Source organism: Chenopodium album, chromosome 19 (assembly GCF_948465745.1).
Source record: "Chenopodium album chromosome 19, dcCheAlbu1.1, whole genome shotgun sequence".
NCBI classification, from domain to species: Eukaryota; Viridiplantae; Streptophyta; class Magnoliopsida; order Caryophyllales; family Amaranthaceae; genus Chenopodium; species Chenopodium album.
The window spans coordinates 36,512,322-36,530,788 of record NC_137852.1 but is presented as its reverse complement, the minus strand read 5'-3'; the positions used below and the strand labels follow the sequence as shown (position 1 = coordinate 36,530,788).

General features: G+C 31.7%; 1 protein-coding gene across 1 annotated transcript; it reads left to right on the top strand.

Moving 5' to 3' along the window:
* Positions 1 to 13,719: 13,719 nt before the first annotated feature.
* LOC145595340 (uncharacterized) lies at positions 13,720 to 18,134 on the top strand. Its single transcript, XM_081651732.1, has 6 exons — positions 13,720 to 13,874; positions 13,959 to 14,433; positions 15,282 to 15,420; positions 15,563 to 15,624; positions 16,960 to 17,098; positions 17,758 to 18,134. Exons 1-6 carry the CDS (start codon positions 13,796 to 13,798, stop codon positions 17,893 to 17,895), a joined length of 1,032 nt encoding a protein of 343 aa, XP_081507858.1. The 5' UTR covers positions 13,720 to 13,795; the 3' UTR covers positions 17,896 to 18,134.
* The last annotated feature ends 333 nt before the right edge of the window (positions 18,135 to 18,467 follow it).

The window sequence follows — 18,467 nt, the reverse complement described above, 5'->3', positions numbered from 1 at the left end:
TAATCATATGAGAACAGGCCCTTAATGTTGAGAAATATGCCTTGAATCAGTGACCGAGTAGGTACATGATCATGTAGTCCATTATACATGATCATGTAGTCAGTGTTATTATGTACTCTTGATCAATATACACGTCCATGTGGTTCATGGTACATGGTCGTGTAGTTCCTCTACTACAAGACTTGTCACACGATCGTGTGATTCAGGGTACATGACCGTGTAGATGGGAGCACTATTTGACTGCGCGATATACATACATGGCCGTGTGGGTCAAGGTACACGGCCGTGTGGTTTTGGTTCGTGTGGTTATTAATTGGGCTTTGGCCCAAATCAGTTTCTATTTTGGAGAGTTCTATGTATACCCCTTTGGTTATTTCCTAGCCGTGACAATCATAAGTTGAGTGATTAATCAGAAATCCGAGAGTCTTTTGTGTATTTCTCATCTGTGAGATCTGAGAGAGTTAACATAAGAAATCAGAGAGACAACCAACCTATTTCTATAATTGATCTCAAATCTGTTTTAAATCTGTAATACGTATTCCCCAAGATCAATTAAACTATTACTCTCGCCTGTCCGTGGACATAGCCAACATATTATTGGTGAACCACATAAATCTGTGTGTTATTTATTTGTTTTGCATTCATTAATTTGTTCTTTCTCACATCCGTCATAACAGTTAAGATTTATGTAGACAAAATAAGCTACTCCGTAAGATAAATCAAAGAGAGCCTAATTATATTTTGTATTTAAAAGCTATTGCATTGTTTTCGCATAATAGTATTATAGAGTATAATAATACTTGGTATTGGATATTATTTTGTACTATCTCATTTTCTTTATCTCTAATGTTAGGTCCTGTTCTCTTCACCTTAAAAAAATAATATTAAGTAAAAATAATTTCAGTTCAGTAAAAATAAGTTCAATTCAGTAAAAATAAGTTCAGTTCAGTATAATTTAGTTTTCTTAAAGAAGATAGAATTATAATAAAAAAAATCAGTAAAAATAATTTCAGTTCAGCAAAAATAATTTCAGTTCAGTAAAATTAATTTAAGTTCTGTAAAAATAATTTAAGTTCAGCAAATATAATTTTGTTTCAGTAAAAATAATTTCAGTTCAGCAAAAATATATAAGGTGAAGAGAACGGGGCCTTACTCTATTACCCTTATTGAAGAATTTTAGATTAATACGAGTAGAATATTATAGGGTTGGTTAAATTATGTAATAAAATGTTTTGGAAAGCATCTAAATGATTATAGTGTGTTCTACTCATATTAGTCCATTTAGGCCCCGTTCTCTTCACCTTAATTTTGCTGAACTGAAATTATTTTTCTTGAACCGAAATTATTTTTGCTGAACTAAGATAATTTTTATAGAACTTATATTAATATTACTAAACTGAAATTATTTTTGCTTTACTGAAATTATTTTTATTGATTTTCTATTATAATTATTCTTTAAGAAAACTGAATTTTACTGAAATGAACTTATTTTTTACCGAACTGAAATTATTTTTACTGAACTGAAATTAATTTTACTAAATTGAACTTATTTTTACTGAAGTGAAATTAATTTTACTAAATTGAACTTATTTTTACTGAACTGAAATTTTTTTTACTTAATATTATTTTTTTTAAGGTAAAGAAAACAGGGCCTAACCGAATAGTCCTTATCCAAATTTGTTTTTCCTAATATACTTAATAATTTGGAGGATAGATAAATGTTTTATCAATAAGATCTGAGTACCTTGTATAAGGCCCTGTTCTCTTCACCTTAAAAAATAATATTAAGTAAAAATAATTTCAGTTCAGTAAAAATAAGTTCAGTTCAGTAAAATTAATTTCAGTTCAGTAAAAATAATTTCAGTTCAGTAAAAATAAGTTTAGTTCAGTAAAATTTAGTTTTCTTAAAGAAGAATTATAATAGAAAATCAGTAAAAATAATTTCAGTTCAGAAAAATAATTTAAGTTCAGTAAAAATAATTTCAGTTCAGTAAAATTAAGTTCAGTTCAGTAAAAATAATTTCAGTTCAGCAAAATTAAGGTGAATCAAACAGGGCCTAGGTAGCTTTCAGAAACACTTTAATCTTAGCCTTTCAGCTATAGATTTGAAAGGTTGTTCAACAACTTTCCAAATAATTCCAAGTTTACCACTTTCATTTGAAAAATAATTTTGCTATGGAACCAGTTGTACTTTGACAGTTATATATTCCAACACTAAAAATGATGGATAAAGCATGCCTTGCGAGTTGCGCTAACGTGTTTAACTATGGTCCTGTTTTTTTCACCTTAAAAAATAATATTAAGTAAAAATAATTTCAGTTCAGTAAAAATAAGTTCATTTCAGTAAAATTAATTTCAGTTCAGTAAAAATAATTTCAGTTCAGTAAAAATAAGTTCAGTTCAGTAAAAATAATTTCAGTTCAGCAAAATTAAGGTGAATCAAACAGGGCCTATGTCTATTTATTACTCCCCCGTTTTAAAATACTTGCTTCATTTCCTTTTTTAGATATCTTTTACAATATTTAATTCATTTCTCACACTTAGGCCTCGTTCTCTTCTTCTTAATTTTGCTGAACTGAAATTATCTTTACTGAATTGAAATAATTTTTGCTGAACTTAAATTATTTTTACTGAACTTAAATTACTTTTACAGATTTTCAATTATAATTCTTCTTTAAGAAAACTCAATTTTACTGAACTGAACTTATCTTTACTGAACTGAAATTATTTTTATTGAACTGAAATTAATTTTACTGAACTGAACTTATTTATACTGAACTGAAATTATTTTTACTTAATATTATTTTTTTAAGGTGAAGAGAACAGGGCCTTAGTGGACCCAACATAATACTCTTTCTCCTCCTATCCTTCTACATACTACTTTTGCTTTTGACAATTTTTTATTTTCTCAACTACATTACTACCTTCATATTTTATCACTTTCTCCAATTTCTTCTAAAACTCCATCATGGAAAAATGGAGCAAGCATTTGGTACACTAAATTGTATCTTGTCATGTTTTTCTAGTAAAATTATAACTCAATCATGACTCATGATCTAACACGTAGTTCTATAGTTACTTCATTAACGTATTTTATGTAGGTTACGGCCTATCATATAATCTTATACTTCGTATATTGTAATCGCATTATTTTATACATCATTGATAAATGATAAGATACATTCTACGACTATAGTTTTAGAAATTACTCCATCCATTTTTAAATACTTGCTCTATTTTTTCATGTGCGAAGTTGTAGGAGAAATTGGATAAAGTAATAAAATATAGAGGTAGTAAGGTAGGTGGAAGAGTAAAAAATTTATAAAAAGTAAAAGTAGTGGAGACAATTAAAAGAGATAGATTATGAAATTAATAAAATATGATTTATGTTAGGTTTACTAGTCGAAGGAAATGATTTAAATATTGTAAAAGCTTTCTAAATAAGGAATAAGGCAAGTATTTAAAAACAGCCGAAAAAGAGAAGTAGAGCAAGTATTTAAAAACGGAAGGAGTATGTTATTTTACTTTGGAGTATGATATATTTTTTTATTTTTTTATTTTGGTATTAAAATACGGTCATCCGTCCACCCACATCTGGACAATATCCAAGCATCTTTGACAACTAATTACTATTAATTATCCTTTGCATCAAAAATTATTAATTATCCTTACTATCTCCAGATGTTGTAACCTGACAGAATGACCATAATATATGATGTTAATCTGAATTGATTAGTATGCATTCGTTTTAATTAATCGGATATTCGGATTGATCAACAAATTGATTATTAATTGTTTCCTTGTCAATCTTACGTTGATGTGTTTTTATGAGTCGTAAACTTGTAATAGAAACTTTTAGAAGTTTAAATGACCATTGACCATGTGAGTTTTTAATTTGCCGTAATCTCATCCATTTGCTTAAGTGGTTGAGTAAATTTTGGGTCATTACCTTTATTGTCCTTATAATCAGTGTCTTGTAAACTTATCACTCCCTCCGTTTTTTTTTATATGCATCACTTTCTTTTTACGGGTGTTTATTTTTTATACGCATCACTTCTATAGTTGGTAAAGTTAGGCCTTGTTTGATTCACCTTAATTTCGCTGAACTGAAATTATTTTTACTGAACTGAACTTATTTTTACTGAACTGAAATTATTTTTACTGAACTGAAATTATTTTTACTGATTTTCTTTTATAATTCTTCTTTAAGAAAACTGAATTTTACTGAACTGAACTTATTTTTATTGAACTGAAATTATTTTTACTGAACTGAAATTAATTTTACTGAACTGAACTTATTTTTACTGAACTGAAATTATTTTTACTTAATATTATTTTTTTAAGGCGAAGAGAACAGGGCCTTATACTATATTTTATTATTTCTCTCTCTTACTTTAAACTCCACTAAAATTATTTTATCATTTCTCTTTTTTCTATGTCCCCACTTAAATAATAAAAAATCTATTCTCTCTCACATAATTTCTCTTTCATGGGGACCATCATACTTTTATTATAATAATTTATTCACTCACTCACAATATTATATTTATCTCCTAAAACTATGTGCATTCCCAACTAATACATATAAAAAAAACGAAGGGAGTATTAGATTATGCAATCTATGGACAAAGTTCTTTAATTAATTTTTATTAATAAAAACATATTTTAATATTACATTGTATGATTTGTCATAAATAAAAAATCATATGTATGACATCTACGAAACAAATTCGAATATAACACATACATAACATGTTGAACTACCTGTGTCAAAAAAAAAAAAAAACATGTTGAACTACTATAGTTGAGTAAATCTTGCACGTATCATATCTCCTGCTTTATCTCTAGAATATACAAGCTTGTTGAAGACTATCTTACGAAGGGCCTGTTCATATTTACTGAATTGAGCTGAACTGAACTGAACTGAACTGATTGGAACTGAACTGAACTGAACTGAACTGATTGGAACTGAACTGAACTGAACTGAACTGAATTGAGCTGAAATGAATATTTTATGTGAGAGAGAAATTAAGAGCTGAACTGAACTGAACTGAACTGAACTGAATTGAAATTAAGTAAATGTGAACAGGCCCGAAATTTATTAGACATGATAATGTTTTTCATCTTATTCACCCTACAATATTCGAAAAGTTGATAACTACTATTGCAACACAATAGTTATTATGTGCACCATCTATAATATGAATATATAGTAGTAAAAAAAAAAAAAAAAAAAAAAAAAAAAAACTTTACAAAAATAACAAACATTTAGTAAAAATATATGAACACGTCACAAATATGAACATGAACATCAATTTTATATGTTCATATTTTATAACGTAATGTTAATTTTATATACTCCCAAGTCAGACAAACTTCTTTCGAAAATATTGATGTTCATTATGAAATAGTGTTGTGTTCATATTAAAATTTCAGTGTTCAGTTCATTTTCAAATAATAAATGTTCACATTCGAATAGGGTCATGTTCATATATATTGATATTCATTATAAAATAGTGTAATAATGATTATAGTTAAAATTTTCAATGTTTATTTTCAAAATTAAATGTTCAGATTCTAACAATGTCATGTTCATATTTTATAAGTTCATTTTCAGAAACTGTAATTTAAAACTTTGTTTATATAATTGTTAAAGAAAAATAGATCATATAATATAAATTCTTTATGTTCATTATAATGTACTAGATGTTCATTTGAAATATACTAAATGTTCATTTTATATATCAAATCCCAACTGAGGTTCATAATTCCTTAACCCAAATTAACTTATGTTCATATATTGATCTAATATAAATATCCATAAATTACATATAAATGTTTAGAAATCTAACATCACATGTTCATAATTACAAAACTTAAAAAGATTTTATAAATACATAAATCGAATTCTTTAAAAAAAAAAAAATACATAAATCGAAAACAAAATAAAGTTTCATATATATGCAATAAATCAAATGTTCAAATCAAAAAAATTATAAAGCACAAAATGCCAAAATTTTTAAAATGATTAAAAATACAATCTAAAACAAAAAAAATAAAAAATAATTAAAAAAATAATAATTCATAGTAATGTATCACATGTTTAGAACTATAATTAATAAGATGTTCATAATTCCAAAAATATACAATATGTCAGTAAAAATATACATTTATAGGAACCGTATCATACATTCATTTTATTATCATAAAATGTTCAAAATATCAAAATATAATCAAATCAGAAATGTTCATAACAAAATATACAAATATCACTAACAAAAAAAAATAAAAAGCGTATGAAAGAAACATATTCCAAAACTCAAACCTAGCCAAGGTGATTTAGATAATGGAATTTCATCGAAAAATAATCATCCCCGTCGTATTAACCACCTTCTCTTCGTCGAAACCTCCATTTTCAGCTTTACTTCAATGCAGAAACTCCATTAACAAAGCTTCAAATCGAAGGTTGAAGCAAACAAATTTTGAATTTAATATATGGTGATCAACAATGGTCGGTGATGAAAGAATTCAATTCATGTTGATCAACAATGGTGATGAAGGATTTCAATCAAAATCAAAATGATGAACGAATTCAAGAGAGAGAAAAATAGAGGAGAAAGAAATCAAATTTTAGGAAAATGTGAGAAGATGAGAAGAGAAGAGAAAGTATACGTTTTTACTCGGTGTGAAATAGTTAAACATTTGCGAATTTTCATGTACTTTAACTAAATGTTCAGAATTATAGGTGTGGCGCACACCAGGGTGTACATTAAAATTTGTGCTTGCAATAATCATACTTTTTCACCCACAAAAAAGTTTTTGTGATGGGCCTCTTTCTATAAATCGGAGCTCTTTTCATATCAAAATTAACGAGTTACCACAATGGTTTTAAAGATCCTGGAAACCACACACAGTCCATTGGGTCTAGCTTTAGTCTTCGAAATATTGAATCCAAGATCCGAAGGATCGTCTTATTTTGAACATTTGAAATATTATTTCACAAAGACACAAAGCATTATGCGGCCGCACAATTGGTTTGAGCATTTTTTGAATTGTCTGAGTTTTTTTTTTTTTTTTTAATACATAAGGCTTATATATAAGGTGATGGTCGCTTGAATTTATCATGATGATGGACTCGAGAGGACCTAAGCCTGTATGTCCATGATGTTGCCTTTGGTGTTTTAATGATAACACAAGATAAACTTATGATAAGGTTCTAATGACTTGAGTGCTTTTATAATATGATGATTATTAAGAACAAGACAAATGTACTTGGTTGATACCAAGAAACATTCAAGGAGTACGAAGCCCTCAAGTAAAGACACATTAGACCAGTTCCCTTACTTCAGAGTAGAAACTGATAATAGAGAAGTTCCTTTAGGAACAGAAGCTTAGAGTAGAAGGTTCATTAGAGAATCAAGAAAAGCATCAAAACTAAAGCAATTTATATTTTAGCAGGGCCGGCTAAGGACATGTTCAAATAGACCCTTAGATAGGGGCCCCGGATTTTAGAGGGCCCAACTTAATTTGGCGCCCATTTTTGTTAAAAAAAAAAGAAAGAAAGAAAGAAATGCAGTAGTTGAGGCATTGATTCCATCAAACATTCAGGTGTCGTTTGGTTGGGGGTATTTATTAAAGGAAAAGAAAACCAAATGCCCTTATTCACTTTGTTATTGTTTGTTAGGCCTTTTTTTCCAATTCCCTTTACCTTCTCCATTCCCCCAAATACTTTCATGTTGATTCCCCCCTCCTCCCGCGGGTATTTTCCATTCCCATTACTTAGCCATCATCATACCACCACTCTCCTACCTACCCACACCATTGGAAAACCTAGCCACCACACCACCACTCCTCCACCCCTCGTTGCCCTCCCCCCGCAACCCATCTCCCACCCCCCGTAAAAACCTTAAAAAGGTCCTCCTCGTAAAATCGTCAGCCGGCCCTCCCTCCACCCTCTAAAAAGATATTGCGCCTAGGGATGGCAATGGGTCCTGGACTCGACCCACACCCGGTTGGACCCGACCCATATTTTAGGGTCTGGGTCCTTAAATTTTAGACTCGATGGGTCTGGGTCGGATCTGGGTCTAAGCTTAGTGGGTCGGGTCTGGGTCTGGGTCCAAAAATTGTACACCCAGACCCGACCCATGGACCCATTTTTAATTTTTTTATTTTTTATAAATAATAATTAAATATATATTAGTTATAATATTAATAAAAAAATCACTTAATATACTACGTAATTAGAAGTTGAGAAGATAGACTTTAGTGAAAGTGAGCAAATAAAACAGCAAGCAACCAAGAAATTAAATTTTTGCGTAGTGCGATTTTTTTTGTTCTTGCATTGTCTTTACTTTTTAATGAACAAATTATTAGTGTAACACCCCATATTTTTGAACTAATAATTTTGAATTATTATGTGTATAATGTTGTTTTCTATTCAAATCATAACACTTTTAATTTATGATTGATAAGAGTGTAAAACTAATTTGAAATATTACTTGTTAATTATTTATTTACGGTTTTTAGTTGAGCCGGTTGAGGCGAATTATACCGAGGTTACTTTTATGGACTGAACCAATTTTCGATGTTTGGGCTATAACTTGGGAGGTGTTGGGCTGATTTTGGCGTGGGATTGGAGTAGTATACAAGTATTTGAATTGGTTTTTGAAAGTTGGATATTGGATTCTTTCATTTGACTCTTTAATTGCCAAGTTAATGCTCCCCTTAATTCTTGCCTTCACTTTATATTCTCTTGCCTCTTATAACTCCCAAAACCCATTATAGTTGCTGCCCTCATTAAGAAAATAGTCATCAGTTTCCTTTCTCATTGACCGTGAGAATCAACCCTCAAAAAAATACTTGCACTCTTCCTTCATTCACCTCCATGATACATCTCCTTCTTCCTCAATTCTTGTGAAACTGTTGCTGGGTTTTATTGTTGCAAGGATCGTCATACTTTCCCTCTTGATTTGGCTGTGAAAAATAAGTAAGTTTAATGGTTTGTTATACATACATCTTCTTATTTCAATCTTGTTTTATATAGGTATTCAAGGTCATCAAGAGGACTAGCTAGTTCTTTTTGGGTTCTACTAGTTTCGTGGGTTTTATCAAAAGTTTATAGAGGTAACTAGCATTATTCCATTATTCTAGAAATCATGGTTGGGTTAAGATAAGATTAGATGCAATTAGGATTAGTTTGTTTGAATTTTCGGTTGCGGTTTAGATTAAACTTGTAGTCTGTTTTGATGAAGTGATTCGCGTGAGTTATAGCAGTTGTAGATCACGTATTTTCTTCTTTATTATCATGATTATATGTATATATTGTTGTTTGATCATATTCAATTACAAATGAAATTTCGGTTGAAACCTGTGGCTTGTTCTCGTTTTGTTTCGGTGAGCATGAATAATGGATGAACTTTGATGTTAATGTGTGCTGCCATTTTTGTTTATGCATGGTTACTAGACACTTACTTTTATAAGATAAATTTCATGGCCTTGTTGACTTATTAATACTCCAAAAGCAAGTAAATTAGTTTGTTGTATACTTACATTAATTTAGTCCAAGATTTATTGCTCATGTCATATTATTGTTGCTACTGCAAGTCTAAGTGTATTATCATGATTATTTTTATGCGTAGTACTTATGTTAAGAAGGTTGGTTTCGTCATTAGCCAATAGTATAATCATGGGTGAATTTTGATTGAGCATAAATAATGATGGTTCATGTTTGGTGTTAGGCGTATATTATTAGTACTATTCTAAGTTGTTTAAAGAAATGTTCATGCTTAGTTAGTTGAGTGAGGTGTTTAAACTGTATAGTACCTTGAGTAATTTAATTTAAATTAGTTTTATTTATTATTGATAAGTTGGGGTAATCTTTATCTATTTTCATGAATTGGTACTGTGATACTATGAAGAAGTAGCAAATGTTAATTTATATTGTGAGTGTCTAGGGAGTTTTAAAAAAAAATGGTTTTAAAGTGTTAAATAAGTTGTCGACGTCGTTGTGCTTTAAAGTAGAATCACACTGTTTTTAGCACCGCTTCGCCAAGGGTTGTGTACGGAGTGTATTGTGATATTTTGTTATAATTAGTTTCGTACCCAAATCCAGATAATAAGAGTGACACATTAGTATGATATATGAGTTATTTTATATATTTTGAAGAATTCTGAAGTTAAACTCTTTGGAAGGGCTTTTTGTTTAATTTTGGTCTTAGGAGTAAAGACCTGCAGTACTTTAAATTGGGGTTGATGATCCTTAAATGTGTTTAAATGATTTTGAAGAAGTATGTTTATAAATTTTATATATTTTTGTGAGTGTAAGACAACCATTGGGTTGCGGAATTCAATGGTTGGAACATGCCAACATCTTGGGCTGCGGAATTCGAGATGTATTTTCTAGGTTAATTGTTGTCGTCCGGAACTACTCGGGCTGCGGAATTCGAGTTGGAAAACTGGGAGTTTGGCCATTCTCAGACGCAGACGGCTGCGGAATCGTCTGTAGGTTCGCCCTGACAAACCTTTGATGGTGGGCTGCGGATTTCACCGGCGTTCATATTTTATATGCTTGCCTCACTATAAATCTTATTTTCAAAAGGGTTAAAATTTATTTAATTTTAAAGATACTATTGTTTTGGGAAGGGACCTTTACAAGGGTTAATTATCGTCTATGTGAGTTACTATTTGTTTTGAGTTGCTATATAAATTCTGAATTCTTGTGGTAATATTTTTCTTACGTTGTTATATTTATATGCTTGATCTGTATTATAATCATGATCCCATGTTTTATTTATTTATTTATTTATTTTTTTCCTCGAGTTTAACTGGTAATTATTATTTGAGTTGATGTTCCCGCATGTTGTTAAGTTTTGTGCTAGTGTCTAAGCTTTTCTGTACTTAGCTTTGTATTTCTACAAGTATTGGGAGAACTGCTAGTTACTCCCCACTGATTGTGGAACCTTAATGTTATTTGCAGGTGAAGAGTAGTTCCTGTTGAGTCTGGGCTGAGAGCAGAGTGTTTACTTTATTTCCTAGCAGTTTTATAGACTTGCTTTAGTTATCTTTGGACCTACTCTTTTGGGATTATTAGATTTGAGGATTGTTTTCCCTCGTTGGAAGTATTTATTGTTCATTTGGGATTTCTTTCACTTTACTTTATTTATCTCAGATATTTTAATCATTTTCTTTTTTTTTGGTAACCTTTAGAGTGACATTTCCGTCTCGACGTTATTTCCGCTAACGTCATGCCTTATGTTTTAGACGGGGTGTTACAGTTTATGTAATACCCCTCATGATTGCTTTAAAGGAGTTTGATATACTACTCATATCAACAAGATGCATCTTCCTTTTAGGAAGCTCATATGCTAAGAATAACCCATAGTTAAGCGTGCTTGGCTAGGAGTAGTCTTGGGATGGGTGACCTCCTGGGAAGTTTTCTCGGGGTGCGCATGAGTGATACAAAATGCGCTGGGAGGACTCGTGTTGGTTTGTGGGGACAGTTGTTGGCCCTCGATGCGCATTTCGTGACAATAGGCCCCTCCCTAATTTGTTTGGGGTCAGGGTGTTACAATTAGTGTGTCAATAATATATTAATATGAACAAATTTTTTTTTAATGTGTCTTTTATTATTTTGAAGTAGTTGTATAATTATAAATTTATAATACTAGGGGATCCTACGCGCGCGATGCGCGCGGTATAGGTAATGTTTCAAGTTGAGTTATTGCAGTTAGTCTTAATACCTTATGCATGTTTGCATATATTTTATCATAACTATTTGTACAAATGCGATTAATATGTTGAATGTCATGTATCTTAGCAATGCTCAAAACTTTAGCAAATTACTCTAGAATTAGTGAAGGAGTTGTATAATGTATTGAATTCTAGACATGGAAATGTTTGCTATATGTAAAGTACAGATTGAAATAGTTCAATTAGCAGGACATCACATGTCTATATTTTTCTTGTATTCATATAAGATACCAATACACCTCACTTTAAGTTTTAATCGGTTAAAGTTATGATCGTAATAATTACAGTAATGTAATTTAACAATGATTACAGAGTAAATTAATATTATAAGTCATTATTTATTTTGTTAAAGTTACAAAAATAATGAATTAATTTTCTTGAATCGGTAAAAAATGCAGTGGACAAAATGGACCAAGTAACCTCAAAAACTAAGGGTTTGTTCACATACGATTATTTTCAGTTCAGTACAGTTCAGCTCTAATAAGTTCAATTCAGTTCAGCACCTAATTTCCTTCTCTCATAAAATATTCATTTCAGTTCAGTTTAGTTCAGCTCTAATAAGTTTAGTTCAGCTCTAATAAGTTCAGTTCACATATCTTAATGCTTTCAGAATCAACGAACATAGTGTGTCCTAAGTCGGTAGCAAGAACAGAAGGCTCTAAGAACTGTGGATAAAGATTGAAATCTTGAACTAATCAAAACTCTCGTTCAATTCAGTTCAGCTTAGTTCAGTCAATGAGAATAGACCCTAAGTTAAGTGGAGAAATAAGGTCCAAGGATTAATAACAGTAGATGTTGAGTGATTGACTGTGTGAAATTGTCAATCAAGTTCATTCCCAATTCAAATTTCTACCAAGCTAGTCTTCAGTTCAAATGAGTAAAAACTTGGGCAATTATTGCTGAACCTTAAGAGTCACCAAACTAACTAAACTATCTCAATGGCATTAATACCGCAATCTCTTGAATAACTTTCTGGTTATTGTATTTGACCAACCTTTGTCTTACCTTCTAGTTTTTTTTTTTTTTTTTTTTTTTTTTTTTTTTGAACTACTCATATGATCTTTTGGATTTCACTTTCATGAACTTTTTCAAATGAACCAATACCCTTGTAAACTTATATCAAAATCATGGACATCGGTTTTCTCTTACTGTCCGAAATATAACCGATTCACCAACCCACACTTGAGCCTGATTTCTCATATATCAATTTCTGCTTCAACATAGTTGCTTTTGCACTATATTGGACAAATGCTTGCTTCCATAGTTCCTTGTGCTTCATATAGGAAAGAATGTAAAATCAAAACCTCTCATAATCATACTTATGAAGGTTAGGTTTTAAAAAAAAAAAATACTTATGAAGGTTAGAATAATTAAAGCAATCTTAAATTGATTATACACACAAGTGAGCAATTAAATTAACGATAAAACTCATGTTGTGAAATTGATCAATAATAACAAATTAGCAATAAGATAAATACATTGATTATTCATAAACTACTCATACAACATTAATGGGGGTATAAAGGTAATTAAACATTTTCAGGGTTAAAAATGTCCTAACACTATTCATAAGAGTATTTTCCCACTTTTTATAAGGTAGGGTTTTATAAGGTAGGGATATATACAAAATTATAAAAAAAAAATTAATAAAAATCATAGTTGGACTGGTTATGGACCCGTTTTAGACCCGAGACCCGCTAGACCCAATGGATTCGGGTCTGGGTGTGATTTTTTAGATCCAGTGGGTCTGGGTGTGATTTTTTTAGATCCAGTGGGTCTGGGTCGGATCTAGGTCCACCTCCGAAATTCCGGGTCTGAGTTTGGGTCTCAATGGACCCGACCCAAACCCGACCCATTGACATCCCTAATTGCACCTTCCCCACTAAAAACTACCCAATCACTACATTGTCAAAACTCAAATGGACTAGTGGATAGAACCGTCAACCTTTCCTTCTCTAATGCCCCATATATATTCTCTAATCTCTATGCTTTGGTTTGGCGCCAGAAGCAAAATTAGCAGTTAAGCACACATCTTCAATCCTACACAATGAACTTCTCACAAACCCTAGCTCGCACTTCACTCTTATCTTCTCATTTCTCCATTCCATCTCTCCCTTTTCGCAATGGTAATTCTCTCATTCTTTCTCTATTTCTAATTCTGCATTTTTTCTCACTAATCCCCAATTTAATTAATTTTTATCAATTTTTAGGGTTCCAGCAAAATTGTCGAAGAATTCGATGCATTTCAGAGCTATCAATCCCCAATTCTGTCGCAATTCCCGAACCATTAATCCTCGAACCATCAGAAGATTTGGCGGAAGATACTGTTGAGCAATTACTTGCTCCTCAAAGCAACGAAATCGTCTCAAAAATGATGAAAATGGAGAGAAAATCGAGCTGTAATGCAAATTTGCAGGATAATAATGGCAGATGGTTTCCATATCTTGATAAATTTAGGGTTAATGATGATTATTTGAGTAGTGCTGAAGTATTGGAGGCAATTGATCCTCTGATATTGGAAGTGAGGAAAGAGAGGTTTAGGAATGTGGTGAAGAATCGGAGTTTCAGTGTTTGTCTTGTTGTTGAAGGATTGTCTGATTTAGGAAACGTTTCGGCTGCGTGCCGGTCTGCTGATGCTCTCGGCTTCCAGTCTGTTCATGTTGTTTCTTGCGATAGCTCGAAAAGGTGGTGGATCAACACTTTTTGAGGTGAAAGAGTTTTTCTTTCTTTTGCCTCTTGTTTTTTTTTTACTACATTTGCTTTGATTTTATGTTTTTTGCTGTTTTGTGGTTTGAATTTTTTAATTTGAACCTGTATATAGTGAATATTTTGATTAATCTATAGACTTTTGCTGCTATAATAGTATATTTACATGATAACCATAGCTAGGTCGATAGTCCGGGGTAAAATTGGGGGAGGTGCAAAACCCGTATATTGCAATAAGAAGTTCTGACAATCAAAATATGATACATTGGTCTTAATTTTATTTGTATGTTGTCAGTTATTAGAAAGTACGGAATTGATTGCAAGAAGCTAGTTAGCGGTTACAAAGTAATCCACATCCTACTAGACTGATAAATTCGTATTCAAACTGACATAATCGTTTGGAGGGAAGCTTTCCTGACAAGTGTTGATTCATTCCCGACCTCAGGTTGAGCTGATGTGAATCCTTACCATCTAAGGATTTGAGTCTTCAAAGCACATGTTGGTAGACAAATTAAATGGATAAGAGATCTTGTAAAACTTTCTTATAATCCAACAAGACAAAATATGGAATTGTCAGATTTTATTATATCAGGAAAAAAAGATAATTTATAAATAACTATTTTCGTAATAATCTTTGTGATTAGGATGTTAATCGAATGTGAGTTGCTAATTCTAGAGCGAATAGGACATGGCTTTGATATGAAATGACATGGCAAGTCTGTGTATCAGATGCTAATAATTGATCGTTACTTTCTGTAATATTAATGTTTCATTATATTGCTTACTAGACTGAAATTGTTAATTACGGTTTCTGATTGTGAACACAGGTTTAGAGATAATCGACATGTCAGCATGGGTTCTGAAAAGTGGCTAGATTTAGAGGTCTGGAATTCTACTCGAGATTGCTTTAATGTTCTGAAGTCACGTGGTTACAGAATAGCCACTACACATCTCGGAAAAGATACAGTAATAATCAGACTTCTTGAAAACTTATTTTAGTTCTTATTTTACAGGAACTCCGCTCTGCCTCTCAGTCATCTTTCTGTTGCATATTGCGGATTACTCTTTGATTTAGTAGTGCTTTATTTTTTTCCTCCATTACACTCAGGTTTCTATATATGACATGGATTGGTCATGCCCAACTGCCATTGTTGTTGGGAACGAGAACAGGTAATTGTTGTTCTTCAGCTTCGTATAGCTAATGTAATTTTGTTATATTTATTTCTTCCAAAGTTTCAAATTATGCCTATATTACCGATTAAGCATGATACCATTATTTTCTCCCACGGTGCCACCTGTTATTTATGTCTGTAAATTACTATTACACTGTGAAAAGAATTCTGAGGCATTCATATTCATGTCACTTTCTGTTTGTTAAAGTCTTTTTATAGTGTATTTGAGGGTATTTTTTTTCAAATCCCAAAGATTTATGTCTTAAACTCCAGTAGAATATTTGACACCCTTAGAAATTGGAATATCACATGAAATTATAGGGAAAGAAGAGTACATAGATGCTTCACTTGCTCCTGTGTTTACTGTTCTTCATTATCATCCTCGAAATTTAATTTAGTGGTTACTTAATTCCGTCTCTCCCTCAACAAAATTGTTATAGCCCATTTGATCAAGTGGCGATGTTACTTTGGCATTGCAGTTCTCATCTAAATACCCCTTATTAGAGTTTAACTGTATATATTTGAGCTTTCTGAAGTTAGTTGAACTTATTTATAGTTGCAAAATAGACCTGGTGCCCTGGTGGCCCTTATCTGAACTTGTTGCTCTGTCTGAGCTGTTTTTTTCTTTAACTTCTTTGAGTTTAAAAAACAAAGTTTTTAATACCCTCAAGGCAGATGGGATCAAAGCCTAGCTCTTGAGTATTTAATATGTACTGTAAAGTTGTAGAGTTTAAAGTGTGTGGCCTTCATCTAGTAGTATTTCCATAAGTTCTGGGAGATAGTTAGGTATTTTAGTTAACTTTAGGGGTAGTCTGCCTGTTTTGAAAAGTTCAATCCGTCAATAATTGAGTATCCCTTGTAGACTACTGGTTGCATGTCTCATGGATTTTCACATCCTAAAAATAAATAAATAAATAAATAAAACAAACTTTTCCTAAAATTTAGTTTATTTACTTATCATAATCTATTAAACTTGAGTATTGCTTACTTTTGATTTAGCAGTAGAATGTAATATCCATTGTGTGTACAATTATATGATATTGTTAATTGTTGTAATTTGATCATATATCTGATGTTCGCATCAGCTTGCAACTCTAGACTCTAGAGCTTCCTAGTTTATACTCTGAATTGATGATAAATCTTGATTATTCTTAGTTTATTAGAAGTATATTTATCTTCATTCTCGTGTCAGAGGGGGGAAGAAGGAATTAAATGCTGGCTTAAAAACGATTTGGTTATGTCAAAGAGAGCATTCACTCAACACTTGGCACTTTTGAATGGCTTGGGGATGATTATGGAAAAAAGTGTGCTGATAATATATGCATTTTTACAGGGGAATTAGTGAAGAAGCTTTAGAGTTGTCAGACTTGCACTGCAGTATTCCTATGAACGGCATGGTTGATTCTTTTAATGTTTCTGTTGCTGCTGGGATACTGATGCATCATGCTGTTTTTGACAGAACATCACGCATGGTGAGATGACACAGCTTCAATTTTGAGATAGTTCTGCATATAAGTGTTTCTAAAGTGAAGTGTGAAGCCTGTAATCACCTTTGCTTTTTTATGGCTGCTTTCATTGCACCGCTCAGTTTAAAAGAATTTCATGTTCTAGTTGCCCCTGTTTTGCTTTGCATTTAGACAAAAAATTTGAGAATATATAAAACTAATATGCTGAAAGAAGTCCTGATGATAATTATTAGCTGTTCTGTGTATTCTAGTTTTCTTGTTTTTTTCACCTCTTTATCCCCTACTCAATATGTTAAGTCTGCTTAATTATTGCAAGCTTTGTTTGAAGGTGCTTGCGTCAAACATGTTGTCGTTGTGACTTTAGTTGCTACACTAGAGGATTTCACTGTCAAATGGTGTTGCTATCCCATGTTAGCCATGTAGATTTTCTAAAGCTTAATATGAAAATAAAATATAAGGTCTCTCATTCTATCCCGATTTGTTGCTACTGTGCTACTGAATGTGGTAGTTGCTTTTTATATCCTAACATGTCAGACGAAAGTGCCTTTCAAGAGATGAATTTGATGACAGTGTTCAAAGCTTTATACAGTATCTGATTATAGCAGTACCTGCATTCATTTGGTTCTTCTGTTTATATATTTGCTCAGAGTGTATTACATTTGCAGGGGTCTCATGGTGATTTAACATCAGATGAAAGTCAAATCTTACTAGCAGAGTTTTTTCTGCGTCACAGCAAGAGTGCGATCAGCATGGCCCATGAGTACGCTAAAAGGAAGTCATCCAATCCGCTGTCAAAGCTTTGATGCATCACTATGCTATCTAAACCTCACCCTGTCCGTCCAGTTTATGTAGTTTTGAAATTTGCAGGACTTCATAGTCAAGAGGTATATGTTTTCACAGTTAACGTGTAAAATACTCTGCAGCTCTGTTAGATTAATGCGAGTTGCATGAGCTTTTGCAAAATTTACAAGTAGTGAAAGCTGTGACGATTAGTGTTCCTTCATTACCAGAAGACTTGAGAGCAATTCTGTTTTAGTGTTTTACACCCCTACTCATCTTTTTAAATTATACATGAAAATTAAAATTAAACTTAACAATTAATGTACATGAATAGAACAAATAAAACGAAGAAATTTGATAAATATATCAATGTTTTTGGATCATGATTGAAACTTATACTAATAAGATAATTTTCTTATTAAAAGGCTTAAACAAAGTTTAGTAAAACTTGGCTAAAGAAATAAAGAGTAGAAACAACTATTGATGCTAAATTGAGAGAAGCAAGAGCTTCGCTATGTTTCCTAATCCTTCTAAAGGCTATCCCATTCCAACTCTCAACAATCCATCTATTGATAGAATTGTAGATTTTACTTGT